Raw genomic sequence first — 22,008 nt, forward strand, 5'->3', positions numbered from 1 at the left:
AAAAGGTACGCCCAGACAGGCTGAAGTTAAAGGCCACAACTTCCACAGCCCTTTTTCCCGAGCCTGCCTTGCCTTTGGTCAGATCCAGCCATGCCTGGTTATGTGTCTGCGTTCTCGTGCGTTCACAGACGCACATCACAGATACGAGCGCGACACACGGGTGTGTCTAACGTGAATGAAGACACGATGCATGACAGAGACAGCCTGACTGGCTCAGGAGCAGCAGAGCAGGACTCTTGCTGTCTGGAGGGGGGGGGGGGGGAGGAAATCGAATGATGTCTCTCTCTGCCTCATTGTTTATCAGTCAGACTATGTTAATGCCTGTGACTCTCTCTTTCCCTTTATACCACCCCTTATCACCTCCCCTCCAGAGCTATCTACTTACCTCTCCCTCTGCTCCTTTCTCTATCGCTATCATTGTGTGACACACACACATACACACACGTACACACACGCACACACAGACACACACATATGCCCACATGCAGAAAAAGGAAAACATTGGTTCTTCCAAGTTCCCCTCTTTCTATCTGTCTATCTCGTGTCCCCCCCCCCCCCCCCCCCCACATGCAAACTGCCAGGAGACTGCAGGTGTCCCTTCGATCACAGGCCTCACTGTCTAATGTTGAGGCGAGGAATGTCCCGCTGCCTGACCCTCCCCTCTTTGGGCGATGCTGTGTTCTGTTATAATCACTCTATGGGACTCCCAGCCACAGGCCACCACAGCACAGCGAGCATCCATTCCAGACCAGGGGCTGCATAACTGCATTCGCCACCTGAGGCCCAGTAGAAGAAGAAAAAAAACAAGTAAAAGTACTTGACATTATACAAGTTATCTTGGAAGGCAAAAACAATATTTTTCAAAATATTGTTTGTGTTATTATTATTGGATGTTCTATGTAGTGTATGTTTCAGCATAGTAGAATATAAGGCTCTTGAGATTAAGACCAGAGGCCTGCTTTCAGCTCACTGAAGCATAGGTTTTTGCCATTACAATACAACTGGCTCAGCTGCCTCAACGGCTGGAAACAGGAATCTGATCTTGTGTCTGCGTCTAGGGCTTCTGGGTGTCAGCTTACAGTCTTGACTCAGGACATCACATCGCTTAATCTCTCTGAAAGTCACAAGAACAGTCTGCGTAATGCCACTGGAACCCTCAGATCCCCAGTACAGGAACTCTCTGATATACGCAACAGGATCTCTGTCATTTGAACTTTAGGATCTCTCAAAAGCCAGACATAGGGACTTCCTGTTCTGAATAACAAGAACTCTTAATTCTCGAGAACGCAAGAAAGTCACAAGAACAGTCTGCGTAATGCCACTGGAACCCTCAGATCCCCAGTACAGGAATTCTCTGATATATGCAACAGGATCTCTGTCATTTGAACTTTAGGATCTCTCAAAAGCCAGACATAGGGACTTTCTGTTCTGAATAACAGGAACTCTTAATTCTCGAGAACACAAACTCTCGGTTCTGCTCTACAGGAACCCTATGGTTTGAGCTGGATAACTGGAACTTTCAGCAGGAACTTCAACAATAGCATATGTTGCAAAGACTATACATCTAAATAAGAGGATCTTTCATTTAAAACTTGCAGGAACCTTAAACCCACACATTTCCTCAACTCCTGTCATGGCTAATGGCTAAGGCTATTCCAGAACTTTAAGATGCAAAAGAAATGGGCAGCATGCACTCAGTACATATTAAAGTCAATAAATCAATTCTGAACAATTCCGGACAGTGCAGAATAAATGTATTTGCTTGTTAAATATATATGAAGGAAGTATTGGCTAATGTTCAGAATTTATCTTACCAAAGATTGTCTCTTGGGTGAGAGATATTTTGAGCCAATGTTAAAATATATTAGTTAATATATTTCAAAATCCCTTATGAAACACTTTCCACAAACTGAAAAAAAAAAAACTATCAGACTAGTCAGTCAACTAGCAGTTTGGCAGAATTAAAATATTCAGTGTGAAATAAACTCTTATCAGCTCAAGAGCAAATATTATTCTGACAGCTCATCTAATGCCTAAAACATGCCATAACTTAAATGCATAATTACAGCTATCACAGATGCAGAGACACTAGTAACCACATAACAGTGCTCACCAAGTAACAATGATGTCCAACTAATGCTTATAGGCTAATGTGGAATGCTGCACATTTCTGCTGCCTATAAGCATGCAATACACTTGTTTTGTAAACTCTACTCTAAAATTGAAACACTGGAGCCGTTTTAACTTCGTCGCATCCTATAAGTTCGGGTCAAGGCTTCGGGTCAATTCTGCATCAGCTGTTGAGACTTTAAGATACAGAGATCCTGGCAGACCTTGGATTCTGCAGTAGAGAAGGTGGGGCGCTTACAACTCTGGATAGGCCTACCTCACAGTTTCCTTTAAAACTATTGGTCAACTAAATCGTCAGTGAAATGGCGCTCAGTCTCCTTATTGGTAAAAAGGTTAGTCTGTGGGCGGGTCGTAGAGGCAACCCTTTTATCAGATTGGAGCGGCGCATCACTCACACCCACCGGCGCTTCTTCCACGGGCGGAGTAGTGGAAAGAGGAGGGAGAGTACTGCGGCAGCTGGCGGTGTAGCGGAGGGAGACAAAATCCCCAAAACCCTATGCGGTGCGGCTGCTTAGTTTTTCCGGCTTCACTGCAAATCTCACAGACCGGCGAAAGAGATCTACATCCTCGCTTGATGTACCGCCTGTGATTATTTGAATAAAATAGACATGTTTTTAAATGCAATCTCTTAAATGGTTTGAATGGGAAAGATATAGTCTTTTTAATATTGTATCGCCTGTAATTCTCACAGACGAAATCTAAGATAATCACTTTATTTTTATATCATAACTAGATATCCAACTGTCAACTTCGTTCATAAGTTGCAGCTGAGTGAAAATAGCTTTGAAAACCCTTCAGAAGGCAGTATCAGTCTTGATTATTGCTGTAAAGATTTAAATTCTTATAAGAATTTCAACCTCAAGCGAGTGACACCTTTGAAGCGTTTCATCACCTGAAGAGAACCAACTGATTACGCCAACATGGGGGTAAGACCGCAGTTTCAGCTTTTCGTGTTTTTAAAGACGTTGGAAACAGCTTCGAAGTCACGATAGTCAATAGAAAACTCTATCGGAGATGCAGTGGACCTCAAACTGCAGTGTCATGTATTTTTGTCTGTGGAAATCCCGAGTGTCAGAATGACATTGACTCTAATGCGGATTCTGGTTTACCTCGGTCTCATACAGGCTGCGACAAAGTGATGTGACCAGTGTTACAAGTTTTAAAGGAATAGTTCCGCGGTCAAAACGCGTTTCTAATTACGTTCATTGCTGTCGCTCGTTTATGAAGCGAAACGGAATAGGCTTGCTTTTTATGTAGAAAATGATGAACGCAGTGTGGGAATGACATTGTTGCAAACTGTAGCCTATTCACAAAAATAGCGTGAACTTATGGGCAATATTATGACGGTTATTTGAGTAGGCTCTCTGTTACCGGTATGAAATCCAAGGCTAATAGAAAGGGCACCTTTGTCTAAATAAACAATTTCAGAATACACTGTTCCCCAGTGACCGGATTGCTCTTTTACTTATGTTTTAAAAATGTTTCATTAACATCATGCTGATTCTATGTAAGCTACGCTCCACGATCTCAACGGTGATGTTTTTCAGTGGACGCAAATTTGTTCCCTCCTTTCATCATGTCCGTAATCTATGTGCAACGTACTTTTTTATACTACGCTGGAATTGGAAATTTACCGGGCCCGTGGCCTGAGCGATTTCTTTCTGTGTCCTGTCATAAATGCGTATGTTCTGTGTGACGGCGATGCTTAAGCGCCGGTCTAAACCATGCGTCATAATGCGGTTACCGGGAATAAGCGTCCTGTCAATTCATTTCTTCCCCTTAAAGTGTGACATAACTAGACACAGTAATCGCATGTAGTGTATTCATACCGGTGGATTAAATAATATATATAACGTCCGTTAAGGATAAAACTGAATTTAATTTTTTGGGAGAGTATCAAGTGAAGTCGAATGTATACACTGCGTCACAGAAAGGGGCCGGTAATTTGGACGAGATTTCTGCCCATTTTACTTAAATGTATCAAGCAATCTGGCATTAGTTACCCACTGCTTCGTGGCAAAGTCAAGGGGACCAGTGCGCATTATTAACACCGGGAAAAAGTTCAAACCAACACAGGACACTGCATGGTGCTGATGTAACTGACGGAATTAAATGCACATTTTAATGTTCCCCAAATTAAAATTCGTCTTGGTTTTTCTTTGTGAAGAATGGTGTTGTGGTTCCATGACTGTGCAAATAGTAACGACACTTTTCCTGATGAACGAAGGATTAAGCAATGTCGACAGGATGGGTCATAGATTGCAGATTCGGTTGACATTTGAATTCGTTGTCGTGACCTTTCCGGGTTTTCGGAGAGAAACGTCTACAGAGTGCACTGGACTGTAAAACGCTGAGAGAATGAAACGATCGATATGGGGAAAGTAAAAGGGAAAGCTATAGCTAGCGTCCTCCATCGGCGGACATGCGTCAAAATTGATGCTGTGCAGGATAGCAACATTTCAATACTGTCAATTTATTGTCCATCTACACTGATTTATTAGAAACGTGACATACTCGGGGCTTTCTTGTTTCTGCACTGTACTCACCTTCGTTCATTCAGCGCATGTAGGCGACACATGTACTGAATTTATGTTCGATGCTAGTGATGAAGCATCCGTTGGATTTTGTGATCACAACTCACACCCCACACCCCCACCCCCGTATAACAATTAAAACTGTCACGCATCCTAGTTCGCGATTGCATGGATGCTTATGGTTGTTCAGATCGCATGCCGGTTGTCAGCTGTGTGGCAGAGGGGGGAATCGCGCACGACTTGGTTACTGCGTCAAACGGGAGGCGGGGCCTAGAGAGTGGAAATTCCCCAGCAAGAGATGTGATAGGCGGATACGGGGCCATGGTGAAACGGGACAGACAGGGAGAGCCACTGAGGTAGGGGGCTCGGGAGGCAATAGATGGTGATAAAGGACATAAGAAAGTTTAGTATTGGTGAAGTGGAAGGACTGGCATTTTAAACCACCAAGGTCACTGATACTACGCGTGAAATAGGCACAGGGCCTGCAGTGTGTCACTGATGGGACTGCATTAATAAATCAGAAGCCTGTCCTGAATATGGAGTTGCGTGAGAGAGAGAGAGAGAGAGAGAGAGAGAGAGGGAGAGAGAGGTTCGCTGACGCTGAGGGAGAAAGAATGATCTAGAATAAGCGGAGAGAATGGATGACTGCTCTGCACCGGTTCACCTTCAGAAACATTAGCGCTGAGGTGCGGGTGCGGGTTTGTGAGGGCGGGGGAGAGGGGGGATCGAACGATCGTGACTGATGCGCAGGTGTGGTAAGGAAAGTATTGGAAGGAGGCAGAAGGAGGAGGGGAGAAAGAGCAGGGGGGGGGATCTTGTTACTGGATAATTGCCTTTGCTCACAGTTCCACGTCTCGTGTTTCCTTGCGGGCCAAGTTACCGGGCAGCAGCAGTCCATGGGGGGGGTGGGGGTGGGGGGGGGGGGGCACTGCTTGTCCCCTCTGCTACAGTGTTTCCTGCGATTCGATTGGCCAGCTCCGGTGGAGACTCCTTGCTGCAGCCGTCGCAGCAGTTTGCGCAGTGCATCACATCGCAGCTGTGCCTTTCGGGCCGGCCTCGGAACCCCCGGGCCAGTGTCTGTCACCGAGTCCGCCCCTCCGATTGGCCGAGCACTCCCAGAGCGATTTCTCATGTTCCATGAGGTCACTCAGTCACACGCCAGTTGCCTTTCTTTGTAATGATTTTTGCCAGTCTGAGGTATACGTTGAATTATTCATTGTCAGGCAGACACTTTCCAGAACTTTCCTTCAGATCTCCGTTTTAGCTGGTGCATGTCTTGACTGTGCCGATTACAGAAGAGCTGACTCAGTTTCGCAGATTCAACCAATCATAGTTATGTTTGCGATCCTGGTGCGGGACATGTGTGTTTTGTGATTGCTCATTTATGCTTGCCCGCTCTCCCGTTATCGTTTGAGGTTTCGGTCCTGCGGTTTTTTTTTTTTTGGCGGTCCAGGTACAGCCTCCATGCTTGCGCGGGACAGGAGAACTGCAGTACAGGAAGGGCTCCTCAAGGTCAGGGATGTAGATATATGAGCCTGGGAATTAGTCAGCTGCTCAGATGCAGGAGGGGATGGAGACAGTAGGATGCTGCAGAGTAGCACCGCATGCCTGTGCTAAGAGCACTAATTAACCAATCAGTCAAGCATTCAGTCAGTCTAATTGCTTTTATATAGCGCCCTTCACAATAATAACTCTAACTCATTTATCATTGTCATGTCATCCAGTGAAGCACAACTCAAGGACGTGTACAAAATAAAAGTCAGGAAAACATCTGAAATTAAATCCGTTATTACCTAAAAGTCCTTGGGGTAGAAACTGTGGATAGGTGTACAGGAGAGATTAAGGCACAGAGGCTACAGGAGACGACAAAAGGAGCAGCAGTGATTTAACAGTGAATAAACGTGTTCGTGGGGAAAAAAGAGGTCGGTTTGATGGTTCTGAGCGTTCAGTGCAGCAGCAGCTGGGTTAGAAGGGCCCTGCGGTAGAAGGGACGGACAGACAGGCGGCAGAGACGGACGGACAGACCGCTGCTGCTTCTAACAAGGTCACATTAGGCAGCCTCCCTGCAGCACTGCTGCTGCTGCTGCTGCTGCTTCCAGAAAGTGCTGCCTCATTGAAAAAGCCTCTGTGAAGGAACGAGCAGGCGGCTGTGTCACTGCGTGCTGCTCTGTGAAGGAATGAGTGTGTGGTTGTGTAACTGTGAGGCTCTGTCAAGGAAGGAGTGTGTGGTTGTGTCACTGTGTGCTGCTCTTTGAAGGAGCTGGTGTGTGGTTGTGTTACTGTGTGTGGCTCTGTGAAGGAGCTGGTGTGTGGTTGTGTTACTGTGTGCGACTCTGTGAAGGAGCTGGTGTGTGGTTGTGTTACTGTGTGCGGCTCTGTGAAGGACCTGGTGTGTGGTTGTGTTACTGTGTGCGGCTCTGTGAAGGATAAGGTGTGTGGTTGTGTTACTGTGTGCTGCTCTGTGAAGGACCTGGTGTATGGTTGTGTTACTGTGGGCTGCTCTGTGAAGGAGCTGGTGTGTGGTTGTGTTACTGTGTGCGGCTCTGTGAAGGAGCTGGTGTGTGGTTGTGTTACTGTGGGCTGCTCTGTGAAGGAGCTGGTGTGTGGTTGTGGTACTGTGTGCGGCTCTGTGAAGGGAAGAGTGTGTGGTTGTGTAAGTGTGTGCGGCTCTGTGAAGGGAGGAGTGTGTGGTTGTGTAAGTGCGTGCGGCTCTGTGAAGGGAGGAGTGTGTGGTTGTGTAAGTGCGTGCGGCTCTGTGAAGGGAGGAGTGTGTGGTTGTGTAAGTGCGTGCGGCTCTGTGAAGGGAGGAGTGTGTGGTTGTGTAAGTGCGTGCGGCTCTGTGAAGGGAGGAGTGTGTGGTTGTGTAAGTGCGTGCGGCTCTGTGAAGGGAGGAGTGTGTGGTTGTGTAAGTGCGTGCGGCTCTGTGAAGGGAGGAGTGTGTGGTTGTGTAAGTGCGTGCGGCTCTGTTAAGGGAGGAGTGTCTGGTTGTGCAAGTGCGTGCTGGGTGATTGAATACAGAGTGCCAGTGTGTGAGTCTGACAGCCACGATGAGAGGCCCCATACAAGCTGGCACACGCAAAGGCGCCTGGTTAGATAGTGTGCTGCACGGTCACCCCCGCCCCCCACCAAACAGCTAAGAGGGGCCGGGCCGGGCTGGGCTGGGCTGGGCCGGGCCAGGCTGGGCTGGGCTGGGCTGGGCCGGGCCGGGCTGAGCCGGGCTTGGATGGGAGATTTGAGCGAGTCAGCGTGCTCCTGGTTGGCCAGCAGGGGGCAGTCTTCAGTACGGATCAAGGTGACAAGCACCATTGATGGAGACGCCCTGCTGGAGGACACAACATCTTCTTCGACTGCTGCAGCTATAAAGCTTCTAATGGAACTTACTGTAAAGCAGAGGTTGCCAGCCCTGTTCCTGGAAGCCTGCCGTCCTGTAGGTTTTCACTTCAACCCTAATTTGGCACGCCTGACTCTACTAATTATCAGTTCGATTAGATATTATCGCTGTTGAATTAAATGTGATTGGTTGGAGTGAAAACCTAAAGAACAGTAAATCTCCAGGAACGGGGTTTGGAACCACTGCTGTAAAGAGTTGTGTGCTTCCATGGGTCCTAGCCAAATGTCCAGTGTGGCTCTTGCATTCCATTTCATCATTAGTTGGCTGAATAAAGCTTTTACAGTCACCCTCAACTACATGCCCACCAAATGCCCCACTTGAAAATGTCTGGCGTACTCAACCCTGGCGGGGGGGGGGGGGGGGGGGGGGGGGGGGGGGGGGGGGGGGGGGGGGGGGGGGGGGGGGGGGGGGGGGGTTTACAAATGGGTGGTGAGTGAGAAGATGTTATCTACCTAACTGAAAAGATACAAGAAAGCTTTAAGATACAAGAAAGCTGCTAAATGACGACTGTCCTTATTATCATTCATATGCTTATGATAGTTATTGGTTAGCGAGAGTCCATTGCAGATAGAGCGGAGGAGTTGGTCCTTTTCCAGGCCGGTGGACGCACAGTTCCCCGCTCCTTTCCTCAGGGGACGGGAAGCTCACCCGGGCCCTTACAGGGACCCAGCTGCCGGGACGAACAGATCAGCGGACGGACAGAGAGACAGATGGGCGGGGGGGAAGGGAGGACCGGGGCGAATGGCACCGTGGGATGGGATTTCATTTGGGTAATTGTGCTGCACCGGAGAGGGAGAGCCAGACGGGGACACACGGGGTGGGGTTGCTTCTCGTGCGTGGTGTCTCCATGACATCACCAAAGCTCATAAACCTGGAGGGCTCTGGAGCATTAGCATGTGCCCTTACGGTTTCGGGTAAATGGCTAGATGTCTGTGGGTGGCTGTGGCAGGAAGGTCACTGGGGACTGTGTTCTGGAATGGAGAGCAGGATTACAGCTCTGTGACAACTATGCAATAATGGCTATTGTATTACTTGGTTGAATTATTCAGTTCACTTGCGTGTGTTTGTGTGTGTGTGCACGTGTGTGTATGTGTGTGTGTGTGCATGTGTATGGATGTGTGTGTGTGTGTGTGTGTATGTGCATGCATGTGTGCGTGTGTGTATATGAGTGTGTGTGTGTGTGTGTATTCGTGTGTGTGTGTGTGTGTGCTTGCAGCGGGCCCTGATTGTGAGTGTCCTTTTGTTGAGATAACTGACGGAGGGGAACAGAACAAGTTGTGTAAGGCTGTGTTCAATGCTCACTGGGTTAATCTCATAGTGCAGTAATCAGATAATCACACAGCGCTAATCCCTCAGACCGGCTCTAGATCCAGCCATATTCTTAGCCTTTGCCCACCATAAATGCATTATGTTCTGCCCCAAATGCTGATGTGGGATCAGTTTTAATAGTTTTCGTGCAATGAGTGCAGTTTGAGTCATGGTCACAGAAGGCGGATCAGTTGCTGAATGCAGAAGTGTTTCTGGACATGCGGCCAGATGATCGCACAGGCCTGTAAATTCAGATAGCTACATACACACACTTTACATACACACACCGCACATAGACACACCCCACATACACACAACTCTACATACACACCCTAAACACACACATTCTTCATACACACACCCTCCATACACACACCCTGAACACACACAATGCACATACACACACCCTCCATACACACACCGCACATAGACGCACCCCACATACACACACTCTACATACACACCCTAAACACACACACTCTACATACACACACCCTGAACACACACATTGTACATACATACACACACCCTACAAACACACATTCTAAATACACACACTCTACATACACACACCACACACAGACACACCCTCCATACACACACCCTGAACACACACAATGTACATACACACACCCTAAACACACACAATGTACATACACACACCCTACATACACACACCCTCAACACACACAATTTACATACACACACCCTACATACACACACTGTACATACATACACCCTAAACACACACAATCTACATACACACATTTTACATCCTCACACCCTACGTACACACACTCCGCATACACACACGTTACATGCACACACACTCAACACACACACACACACACACACACAGGGCAGTACTGACCTGCCATACTACCACACCAGCAGGGAGATGGCAGTTTTCCCCCTGTGGCCTGGCTAATTGCACACCTGTGAGAGGCACACTGAGCTGGAGGAGATTTGCTTGGGTGACCCTTGGGTCCGCTGCATGTCGAGCACTCTGATGTCACTTCCTCTGCCTTGAGGAAGGGCACAGCGGAGGCACAAAGACAAATGCATTTTTGACTGGCCAGACCGCCGCTGTCACTGTGGCAATATTAATTATTAAAAACGAGAGTCTCTTTGCCTTATTTAATAAAACCTGAATAAGAGCGTATTGTTTGAGTCCCGGTGCTGTTAGTCATGGTAGAATGTGTGTCTTTCCTGCACCTGGAGGGATGCGGGGACTGGTAACGTGTGTGTACTGGACTGCGTGCTGCGTGTCTGGACATGAAGCAACTCAGGTTGAGGGCTTGTGACTCGGTTGGCAAACCTGCCTGGGGAGACAGCTGCAATATCCACTTCCCTAACCGCTCCGCCACACTTCCTCTAAAGAGGGGAAGGGGCCCGGGGAACCGTCAGGGACCTCACTTCTCTCTTTGAGTCTGAGATGCTGTGTCCTTCCTCTTTCTGTGCCAGCAGGAGTGACCCTCTCCTCCCTCCCCCCTGGGGGCGCGGCCCCCGGGCCGTGCCCACGTCCGAGCGACTGCGCCCGTAGCGCACTGCGGAGTTCGCTCCTCCCCTTCCTGCGGCCGCTCTCTTTTCGGAGAGACTCGTTGTCCTGTTCTCTCTCTCTCTCTCTCTCTCTCTCTCTCTCTCTCAGTCTCCCTGGTGACTTTCCTCCTGTGCCCTATTTTACGCTACCTCAGCTGTTCTTGTGCCGCATTGTGTCTGCGTAATCTGCCAGGGCGTTCTTGCTCTGCGCAGACAGATGCTGCGGGCACGCAGGCCGGCTCTCCAAGCTGGCTACCGCACTGCCTGACTACAAAGGCTGTTCATCTGCTTTTTTCATGTTTTCCCTGTTTTTCACATCTCACGCCTAACCCACTACGTATGAAGGCTGTCTATCTCGCTGCTTGTAAGGTCATCTATCTCACTACTTGCCTGTAAAGGCCGTCTATCTCACTGCCTGCCTGAAAAGGCTGTCTATCTCACTGCTTGCCTGTAAGAGCTGTCTATCTCACTTGGACTGTCTATCTCACTGCTTGCCTGTAAGGGCTGTCTATCTCACTGCCTGTCTGTAAGGGCTGTCTATCTCACTGCCTGTCTGTAAAGGTTGTTTATTTCACTGGTTATAGGTGAAGCTATGACTGTTGTTAAACGTCCTGGTTCCTGTCCCTTTCACTCACATGTGTAGACTGTGCTGTTCCACATCAGGCCCAGTTATGAGCCAGCCTGCTTTATCCCGCCCCGGCGATAATTAGTGAGTCTGTAATTGGAGGCACTGGCCAAGATGCTGAAATGAATCCAATTGCAGCTGCACCTGTAATTTGTGACAGGAGTGTGCAAGGAGAACGAGAATCAAGATTCTGGCAGGCCTCCACCGATCGAGACGAGCCGGCACGCTGGCGGGGATTGAGTTTCCTGTCGCACCGATGTTCGGCTCTCAAATGTGACCTCCTCTCCGTACATCGAGTTCCTGCGCATCGGGGGGACAGCCAGTTCAGAGATTACTCATGTTTTGGTGCTCAATCAACATCAGGAAGCTTCTCTTCGGAGCGATCTGTTCCTGGAGGTGCTCGGAAGCAGAAGTGCTCTGCTGGGGCTGTATGGTGGTGGTGTGGTGTAGGGGGGTTCTGGTGGAGCGGTGGTGGTGATGTGGTATAGGGTGGTTTGGTGGAGCGGTGATGGTGATGTGGTATAGGGTGGTTTGGTGGAGCGGTGATGGTGGTTTTGTGGTGTAGGGGGGTTAGGGTGGGGTGGTGGTGATGTGCTGTAGGAGGGGTTAGGGTGGGGTGATGATGGTGGTGATGTGCTGTAGTGGGGCTGCAGTGGATTAGTGGTGGTGATGTGCTGTAGGAGGGGTTAGGGTGGGGTGGTGGTGGGGATGTGGTGTAGGGGGGTTAGGGTGGGGCAGTGGTGGTGGGGATGTGGTGTAGGGGGGTTAGGGTGGGGCAGTGGTGGTGGGGATGTGGTGTAGGGGGGTTCTGGTGGAGCGGTGGTTTTGTGGTGTAGGGGGGTTGCAGTAGAGCGGTGATGGTGGTGATGTGGTGTAGGGGGGTTAGGGTGGAGCGGTGGTGGTGATGTGGTGTAGGGGTTAGGGTGGGGTGGTGATGGTGGTGATGTGCTGTAGGAGGGATTCCAGTGGCTCTGATGGGAGGTGCTGTTGATGGCTGCAGTACAGCGGGTTCTGTAGCAGGATGGTGAATAATGCAGAGCTGGGCTGCTGTCTGTTTGTCCCTCCCCAGCGTGTGTAATTCCAGCCTGGTGTCCCTATTCCCCCCCCCCCCCCCCCCCCCCCCCAGCAGTGACCACATTACACTTTGTCATTACACTTAGCAGAAAACCTCTCACTCTGAGGAGTGAGTATTGCCAAGTACTGCCAGTGCCATACACACCCACACACACACAAACACACACACATGCGCACACGTGTACGCACACACCTACATACAGCCCTACATACACACACAAGCACACACACCCACACACACAAACACACATGCGCACACGGGTACACACACCTATATACAGCCCTACATACACGCGCAAGCACACACCCACACACACACACACACACACATGTACACACACCTACATACAGCCCTCCATACACACACAAGCACACACACACACATACACAAAGAAGTGCTCATGGACGCACGCTTGTACACGTGCAAAAATACACAGACATAAATATATATGCATGCACAAGAACACACAAATACACTCACATATACTGTACACATTCACACAAACACATACGTGCACACATGCACAGACAGGAATACTAGCTTATTGACAAGGGCACATATCACACTCACAAGTAAAAAGTAGAAACTTAGTTAGAGGACTTGTTTCAACTTTGATGATGATGATGATGATGATGGCGATGTGTTTTATTCAGTTAAGGTAATGAACAATAAAGAATTTTTTCCCTCATTTTGTGATATTCTTCAGGGTGTGTCATCAGAAAGACAAATAAAGTTTTACCTATCGTCAACTCAAAATGATGGATACAGAAACTGCAGACTCTTTTTCCCATAGATTGCTGATGACATTACTATGACTGTCCATCTCCTGGAATCATTCTGAAATTTACCCATCAGCTGAGCTGTGCGGTTTATGTTCAGTTCATAGACCCAGCCCGAGCGTTTGGCATGGCTTTGCGTCCTCACCGTTCAGCCATTTTCCAAAACCTAGACTGACACCCGGATATCGACCTTCCAACCCCAAGTCCCAGTTAATGAGTGTGTGGTATCCTGTGTTACCCGTCCCTTATGGAAATGAAAATGAAATATGTAAAAAAATATCTAACCTTAGTGTGGAAACGTGGGCAGCTCAGTGCACGGTGGCGTGAGGACCGGTCATGTTAGCCAGGATGGTTTTTAGGACGATGGCCGTGAGCGTCAGTCCCTCTCACATGTACTCAAGTTTTGGAGCAACTAGCCGAGTGGGTCGGGGGGGGGTGGGGGGGGGGGCTGTCCTGGCAGACCGGCGTGTTCCCCCAGGGGTGCCCATCCTACGCCAGTGTGGAACGAGTGGCGCTGCGCTGGCACCAGGAAAAGCTGCCAACCGCTCACTTCCTCTGGGGAAACACAACACCGCAGTCTCTGTGTCATGTGACCACAGACTCTGTAGATTCGGTGTTGGGGTGCGTGCGGAGCTATAACCCCTCCCCCCTCATTAAGAGGGAATACACAGCGTCCCCCCCCTGGACTCACATGACCGCGGCCTCTTAATGGGTTTGGTGTACGCTAATGTACGTAGCCTATAGCTTAGCACCTGCATTACTCACATTACACACACAGGTAGGACCTCTGCCAGTCATGGCTGCCTTGGAGTACCTTTATCCTGCAATGAACAATTAAAGGCAATGCTGTTAATGGTGATCTGTCGCTTGAGTTTAGGGTTTAGACAGAGTTAAGCTACGCTGACTGAATGTCGTTACAGGAGTAGTCCATATTTTTTAGACTAAATATGCAATGATACTCATCGTATTCATTGTTTATTTGAATATGACAAAGCAGTGTCAGAGTATCAGAGTGACCCATGTACGGTCAGCTAGAGTCTACAGCAGGTGCCTCTGTGTGGTGAATGAGCGCAGTGCTCATAGTCAGGTTTATCAAGTGACCGGGCGGCGAATCAGAACCCTCACCGTGGGAAGGGGGGGGGACGGGTGGAGGACAGATGGACACGGACAGACAGGGGACAGGGGGCTGAGGCGGAGTCCCTCCAGGGGGTGCAGGCGTAGACATATCCATTTGTCTTGTCCCCTGCTGCTCACAGGACTCCGCGCTGTATTATGCGTCAGGGAGAGCGCAGGCCCCCTGGGGTCCCAGAGCAGCTTGAGGGGCCCCTGGATTCCCCTGCTGTTCAATGGATGAGTTACAGAGAGAACTCGTTAAGGCCTGGGCGCGATGCAGGAGCCCAGCTGTCCAATGGGAGGGGCCCTGTGGCCACGGGCGCTGTTGCCATGGGATTCTAGGGTCAAGGGGCGGAGCCTGGAGGCCAGGGGGGAACTGGACAAAGGCCCTAAATGGAATTGGCATTAATCGCACCGTCCCTGTAAACAGATAGCGCCTCAGCCGATATCTATTGTCAGCACCGGATCACCGTGACAGCCTGCTCCTCCCTCTAAACCCCCGGTCCTGTCTCTCTATCTCTGTCAATCTGTCAACTCACCCCCCCCCTCCCACACGGTCTCTCTCCTTCCATCTGTCCTCCCCCCCCCCACCCCATAACCCCCGCACTCTTTCATCGCGCACCTTGGCTTATCTGCATCAGCATCACCTGGCTCCTCCATCGCTCTCCCTTTCCTCTCCATCCTGTCCCTCTTTCTTTGTCTCTCCCTTTTGCAGGTGTGAAAGGGGGAGATGGGGTGGAAGTCTGAGGTGGATGGGCATGGGGGCAGATATGTGCATTTTGGGAAGGGGGGGTGGGGGAATGGGCACGTTGGGGCAAGGGAGGGCAAGCTTGGCTGTGTTGAGCTGCTGGGGATGGGGGGGGGGGGGGCGGGTGGGGTGGGGTTTGGGGGGGTGAATGCAGCTCACTCAAGAGCGCAGGTGTGCTGTCAGCCCTCATCAAACCTCCCTGATGAGCTGAGGTCTGAGACGTGTGAAATGTGTCCCCCCAACACACACGCACACACACACAGACACACACACACACACACACACACACACACACCACCACACACACTCTCACACACCACACACACACACACACACGCACACGCACACACGCACACACACACACACACACACGCACACACACGCACACACGCACACACGCACACACACACACACACACACGCACACACACACACACACACACGCACACACGCACACACACACACACACACATGCGTGCGCATACACACGCACAACTAATGTTTCAAATCTGTACGAGGAATGTGTACAGCATGTGCAAAAAGGATGTTCCCAATCCACCAGCCACTCCCCTGCCTCAAACAAGACATTCACTTAAAAATGAGAATAGTACATTTGAGCCCAGACTCTGTTGCAACACACTGATGCCTTTGTGCAGACTGTGCTGCACTCGATGAACCAACCCGGTCATTATTAGGAGAACATACAGTCCAAATACAGGGAGTGATGACCGCACGGGACATGAATGTTGTTAAACTGGTACTGCAGCATAACAATCTGGAAACACTTACATGATTTGTCCGCTACATCAGTTGCACAATGGAACCGTAAGAGATTTCATAACAGCGCACGGCAGGGAGAACAGTTTTGCGCACATAGTTAAACATGGATCCCCATCTGAAACGGGAAGTTATTACTGCGATGGGGGAAAAGTGATGTCACTCTTTCATGAAAGCGCTCAAAAAAGGAGAGAGAGAATATTTTAGCACTCTGGACGTACGGCGTCTAGCAGGCACAGAAGGGTGCCGGCACTACAAACACTAGCCCACGCACCCCCCAGTGGAACACTCGCTCACCACAGCTCACCACCAGGTGTAACCAGTTCCGTCTCCACGGTTACAGCTGTAGTTTTCCATCACTCCCACCTGTCACTCACCTCTCGGGAGGAGAACTGGAGGAAGGGAGGGACCGAGGGGGAGGGAGGGAGGGAGGGAGGGAGGGAGGGGGAGAGGAAGGGAGGGAGGGGGAGGGGGAGGGGGAGGGAGGGGGAGGGGGGCATGGTTGGCCGGGCCTGCCTGGTCTTGCTGTAGTCAGCAGTGTGGGATGAGCTTCAGTCTCCTGATAAAGACCTTCCCACAGGCATTGTGCTGTGGCCTTACTTTGAATGTCATCACAGACACACACAAACATACACATACACACACACGCACACATACACACACACACATGCACGGACACACACAAACACACACAGACACACACGCACACACACACACACAAACATACACATACACACACAAACATACATATACACACACAAACACACACAGACACACACGCACACACACACACACACACACATGCACGGACACACACACATGTACACACGCATGCATATACACACACCCAAACACATGCACACACACACACACACACATACACACTAACGCAAACATACACACACACACACAGTGTCAGAATATTTCAAACAGCCTTCCACTGGCACAGGTAATGATTTCACGCACACAAACAACAACTAACAAGAAGAGACAAGTCCAAGCTGGCCTGGGAGCTGTTGTGTGTCACTGTGTGCGTGTGTGTATGTGTACTGATTAGGCTGTGCGCATGCATTTTATTAGGGTGTGTGTGTATTCCTGATTGTGTTGGTACATGTGTGGTACATGTGTGTGACTATGGCCTGCTTCTTCAGCAGGGGCCTGGTTTGATCAGATGCCCCCCTCCCTTCTCTCTCTCCCCAAGCCTGCTCTCCTTTCCTGACACAGTGTCAGGTTGTCACTCCACTGAAAGCCCCTATCCGCTCCTCTCTGCACCTCCCCGACTGCTCCCTGCACCTCCCACACCTCCTCCTGAGTCCACTGTACTCAGGACGCCCAAAGCATCGTGGGAGAATTCTGTCCCTGCTCCACAGACACACAGGGACACTCAGAAATACAGACCGGTCCAGAGACATCTTCAGTGTCATCTCCTGCAATCTCGTCAAACCCTGTGAAATTTCCAGGAACCAATACAACCAATAAAAAAACTCTGAAAAAAACCTAACTGGACTGATCTGTGCAGGATGCTGTTACAGAAAACCTCTGTGGTACTGAAATGACTTGAGTCTAGATTCTGCGCAAACCCTTGAAGCTTCCAGTAGCTTGCATCATTTTCACCCGGCTGAGCTGCAGTCTAATGCAATCGAGCTCAGAGCACCACTTATAGATGAGGATGTGAAAATGAAGAAAATGGCTTCTGATGTGGGGGTCCCGTCTGAATGACTTGTTATTTGGATTGGTTACTTGTTTTAATATCTGTCTATAAAAAAAAACATTTGTTTTCCCAGTTTTGTGGTGGTACCAGATGGTAATGTGTACTAAAGAAAGGAGAGCCAGAAGGTGGAGAAGGAATTGGGATGTCCTTTTTTGTTTGTTTGGTCGAAAGGTTTGCTTTGAAAGCAGCTGTAATGAAAAACTTTTTTCTTCCTCAATCGCTCAAGTCTAGCAAGGATGATCCGTGAGTCAGACACATTCTGTGTGCAGCGATGTAGGGATGGAGGCACACAAAAAAACGAGAAAAAAAAAACGTGTGTGTGTGTACAAGAGAGATTGAGAGAGAGAGAAAGAGAGATAGAGACATCCCTTGGTTCAAGTGCTTTCCTTATGTATCCTAAAATATATCAAATGTCTCACATGACTGGTGATGTCATGGGTGATGTCATATGACTCACATGACTGGTGATGTCATGAGTGGCGGCAGGTCACGGGTTGAGCCCGTAGTGACTGCGTCTGTCTGTCTGTCCCCTTTGCAGTATGGACGGTCAGACAGTTACCGCGTGGCCACCACGCAAGACAAGGATGACAAGGACTCTCCCAAGAAGAAGAACAAGGGCAAAGACCTTGATGAGCTGAAGAAAGAAGTACCACTGGTAAGACCCTGGCCAGTCTCCCTTCTGTAGCACAGGGAGACACAATGACACACAGAACAGCTGACCCCTTAATCCAAACAATGTTCATACTGTAAATAACAGCGTAGTGACACACACACATCTTTACTGGAGTTTAACAGACGCTCGTATCCGGAGAAACTTACAATGCAAACACAAGTGCGAGGATCCGGGTTCAAAGTGCAGAAATTCCCAAGAGGAGGAAAAGTTACAGTCCCAAGCGAGTGCAAGAAGTGCAAGCTTGATTTACGACTTGTCAACTACCCCACTGAACATTAAACTAAGTTATACAAACAAGCACAAAACTACCCTACTGAACATTAAACTAAGTTATACCAGCACACACAAAACTACCCTACAGAACATTGAATTAAGTTATACCAACACACAAAACTACCCTACAGAACATTAAATGAAGTTATACCAACACACACACAAAACCACCCTACTCAACATCAGGGTCCTGCATCGGCACCTGTTCAAATACAGCTCCAGACCTCTGCAAATAGACTCCATGGAAAATGTCACGTGACTCACACTCGAAATCCTGTACCGTGTCGCGAAGATCCCATTGTGTCACACGGGCAGAGCCGGCTGCTGGCATGAACAGTACGCGCAGTCGTTTAGGGCCACAACCAAGAGTGGGCCGCACAATTCAGGGTTTTAAGTGTTTTTATTCTTCTGAAAGACATTGTAATTGTGCAGTATTCAGAGGGAGTAAATAGCTTTCTCAGTGCTATTGTTCCTGCGCAGGTTTCCCGTTCCCCAATTAGCAACAAATCCACCCCCGCCCCCGCCCAGTCTGAGATGTTGCCCCTGGTTACTTATTGTTTAGGGCCCCCAAAATCCTGGAGCTGCCTCTGCATAAAAGGGTTCCTGGTGAAAAAAAAAAAACAAACAAAAAAGAAACAAGCTAGGCTAAAATTAGATCCAGTTGCTCTTTGGTTAATGAGAGTGTGCAATTCAAAAGTATCGCATTGCTATATTACAGACTGAAGAATGGACTAATCGTCATCAAGGTCGTTTATAATTGGTCTCTAACTTGAAAAGATGATTATAGAGAGGAGAATCCAAGACACAGCAAAGTGTAGAGTGTTGGATCACATGATCTGGCAGCACAGAGCTTCGGTTACACCCCCATTTCAGCGCTCATCCGCAACAGTTTGGGGGGGTGGGGGGGGGGGGGCTGTTTGTGACACCGTGAACAGATAGCAGTAAAGAATTTCACAGCGATGAAAGGCCGGTGTCGCTGGCACGCGATCGTAGGCGGCCATGTTGACGCTGCGCGCCCCCTGACGTCGCCGCCCTGCCTCTCTCTCCTCTCAGACGGAGCACAAGATGTCCGTGGAGGAAGTCTGCCGGAAATTCAACACCGACATCGTCCAGGTGAGACGCGCAGCTGCACCTCCGCCGGTCAGACACCGGGGGGCACTGTGCAGTACCAACTTCAGTGTCCCCCTGCACTCCCCTCTGTGTAGCTCCTGGAGCAAAGCGATGAATTACGTAACAAGTGGTATTCATTTATTTTTCAAATTACAGTCAACATCATAAAACTGACTCAGCTTTAAAAAAAAGATACGCAAAGACCAAATTCTGCTTACCTCTCCAACATACTGTCACAGAACAGTGTGCAGGGTCCTTCAGACTCATTTAGCTGATATGCTAATGCCGTTTGTCCCTTCTCTGTCTGGCTGTCCGTCTGTCTCAGGGTCTGACCAATGCCAAGGCGGCCGAGTATCTGATCCGGGACGGACCCAACGCCCTCACCCCCCCTCCCACCACGCCGGAGTGGGTCAAGTTCTGTCGCCAGCTGTTCGGAGGTTTCTCCATCCTGCTGTGGCTCGGAGCCATCCTCTGCTTCCTGGCCTACGCCATCCAGGCCGCCACCGAGGACGATCCCGCCGGGGACAACGTGAGTCCCGTCCGCCGTGCCACCCCCCCCCCCCCAGAATCCAGAATCCAGAATCCAGAATCATACCGTTTATTTTAATGTTCTTTCACCTGGGTTCGAAGCTCAAAGGCAACAGCACCAGAATACAACCGATCGTTTAATTTATTATCGGTCAGTCAGAACCTCTGAGAAGCACAGCGTTTGTGTGTGTTTCTGTGGTGTGGAGCACAGAGTTTGTGTGCGTCTCTGAGACGTGAAGCGCAGAGTTTGTGCGTTTCTGAGATGAGTGTCTCTGAGATGGTCGTTGTGTCCGCTCTCCTCCCACAGCTGTATCTGGGCATAGTGCTGTCGGCTGTGGTCATCATCACCGGCTGCTTCTCCTACTTCCAGGAGGCCAAGAGCTCCAAGATCATGGAGTCTTTTAAGAACATGGTGCCCCAGGTGTGTATGTGTGCATGTGTGTGTGCATGTGTGAGTGTGAGTGTGAGTGCGAGTGTGTGCGTGCGCGCGCGCGTGTGTGCGTGTGTGCGGGTGTGCGTGTGTGTGTGTGTGTGTGCACGGGCATGCGCGTGCACGTACGTGTGTGTGTATGAGTGTGAGTGTAAATGTGAGTGTGTGTGAGTGTGTGTGTGTGCGGGTGTGTAAATGTGAGTGTGTGTGTGAGTATGAGTGTAAATGTGTGTGTGTGTGTGTGTGTGAGTGTTTGTGTGTTTGTGAGTGTGAGTGTAAATGTGAGTGTGTGTGTGTGTGTGTGTGCGGGTGTGTAAATGTGAGTGTGTGTGTGAGTATGAGTGTAAATGTGAGTGTGTGTGTGTGTGTGTGTGCGGGTGTGTAAATGTGAGTGTGTGTGTGAGTATGAGTGTAAATGTGAGTGTGTGTGTGTGTGTGTGTGCGTGCAGCAGTGACTCCAGTGGGTCTCTCTCTGCAGCAAGCCCTGGTGATCCGCGAGGGGGAGAAGATGCAGATCAACGCTGAGGAGGTGGTGGGCGGAGACCTGGTGGAGGTGAAGGGTGGAGACAGAATCCCCGCTGACCTCCGCATCGTCTCCGCTCACGGCTGCAAGGTGCCCAGGCGGAGGTCCCCGTACACTGCCATTTTACACTCTGTACACCGCCATTTTACACTCTCTCTGTTCACTGCCATTTTATACTCTCTCTGTACACTGCCATTTTACAGTCTCTCTGTACACTGCCATTTTACAGTCTCTCTGTACACCACCATTTTACACGCTGTCTATACTCTGCCATTTTACACTCTCTCTGTACACTGCCATTTACACTCTCTCTGTTCACTCTGCCATTTTACACTCTCTCTATACACTGCCATTTTACACTCTCTCTGTTCACTGCCATTTTATACTCTCTCTGTACACTGCCATTTTACAGTCTCTCTGTACACTGCCATTTTACACGCTGTCTATACTCTGCCATTTTACACTCTCTCTGTACACTGCCATTTACACTCTCTCTGTTCACTCTGCCATTTTACACGCTGTCTATACTCTGCCATTTTACACTCTCTCTGTACACTGCCATTTACACTCTCTCTGTTCACTCTGCCATTTTACACTCTCTCTATACACTGCCATTTTACACTCTCTCTGTTCACTGCCATTTTACACGATGTCTATACTCTGCCATTTTACACTCTCTCTGTTCACTCTGCCATTTTACACTCTCTCTGTACACTCTGCCATTTTACAATTTCTCTGCTAT

The 22,008-nt window shown here is 49.4% G+C and overlaps 1 protein-coding gene across 1 annotated transcript in view; it reads left to right on the top strand.

The window, feature by feature from the left end:
- The first annotated feature begins 2,532 nt into the window (after nucleotides 1-2,532).
- The window catches only part of atp1a3b (ATPase Na+/K+ transporting subunit alpha 3b), a 33,059-nt gene continuing 13,583 nt past the window's right edge, over nucleotides 2,533-22,008 (top strand). The window contains exons 1-6 of the mRNA XM_035414655.1: nucleotides 2,533-3,056; nucleotides 18,268-18,384; nucleotides 19,729-19,788; nucleotides 20,111-20,314; nucleotides 20,621-20,734; nucleotides 21,222-21,356. Coding sequence (XP_035270546.1) covers nucleotides 3,051-3,056; nucleotides 18,268-18,384; nucleotides 19,729-19,788; nucleotides 20,111-20,314; nucleotides 20,621-20,734; nucleotides 21,222-21,356 — 636 coding nt within the window. The 5' untranslated portion in view covers nucleotides 2,533-3,050. The remainder of the gene's footprint in view (nucleotides 3,057-18,267; nucleotides 18,385-19,728; nucleotides 19,789-20,110; nucleotides 20,315-20,620; nucleotides 20,735-21,221; nucleotides 21,357-22,008) is intronic.

Source organism: Anguilla anguilla, chromosome 1, assembly GCF_013347855.1.
Source record: "Anguilla anguilla isolate fAngAng1 chromosome 1, fAngAng1.pri, whole genome shotgun sequence".
Taxonomy (NCBI): Eukaryota; Metazoa; Chordata; class Actinopteri; order Anguilliformes; family Anguillidae; genus Anguilla; species Anguilla anguilla.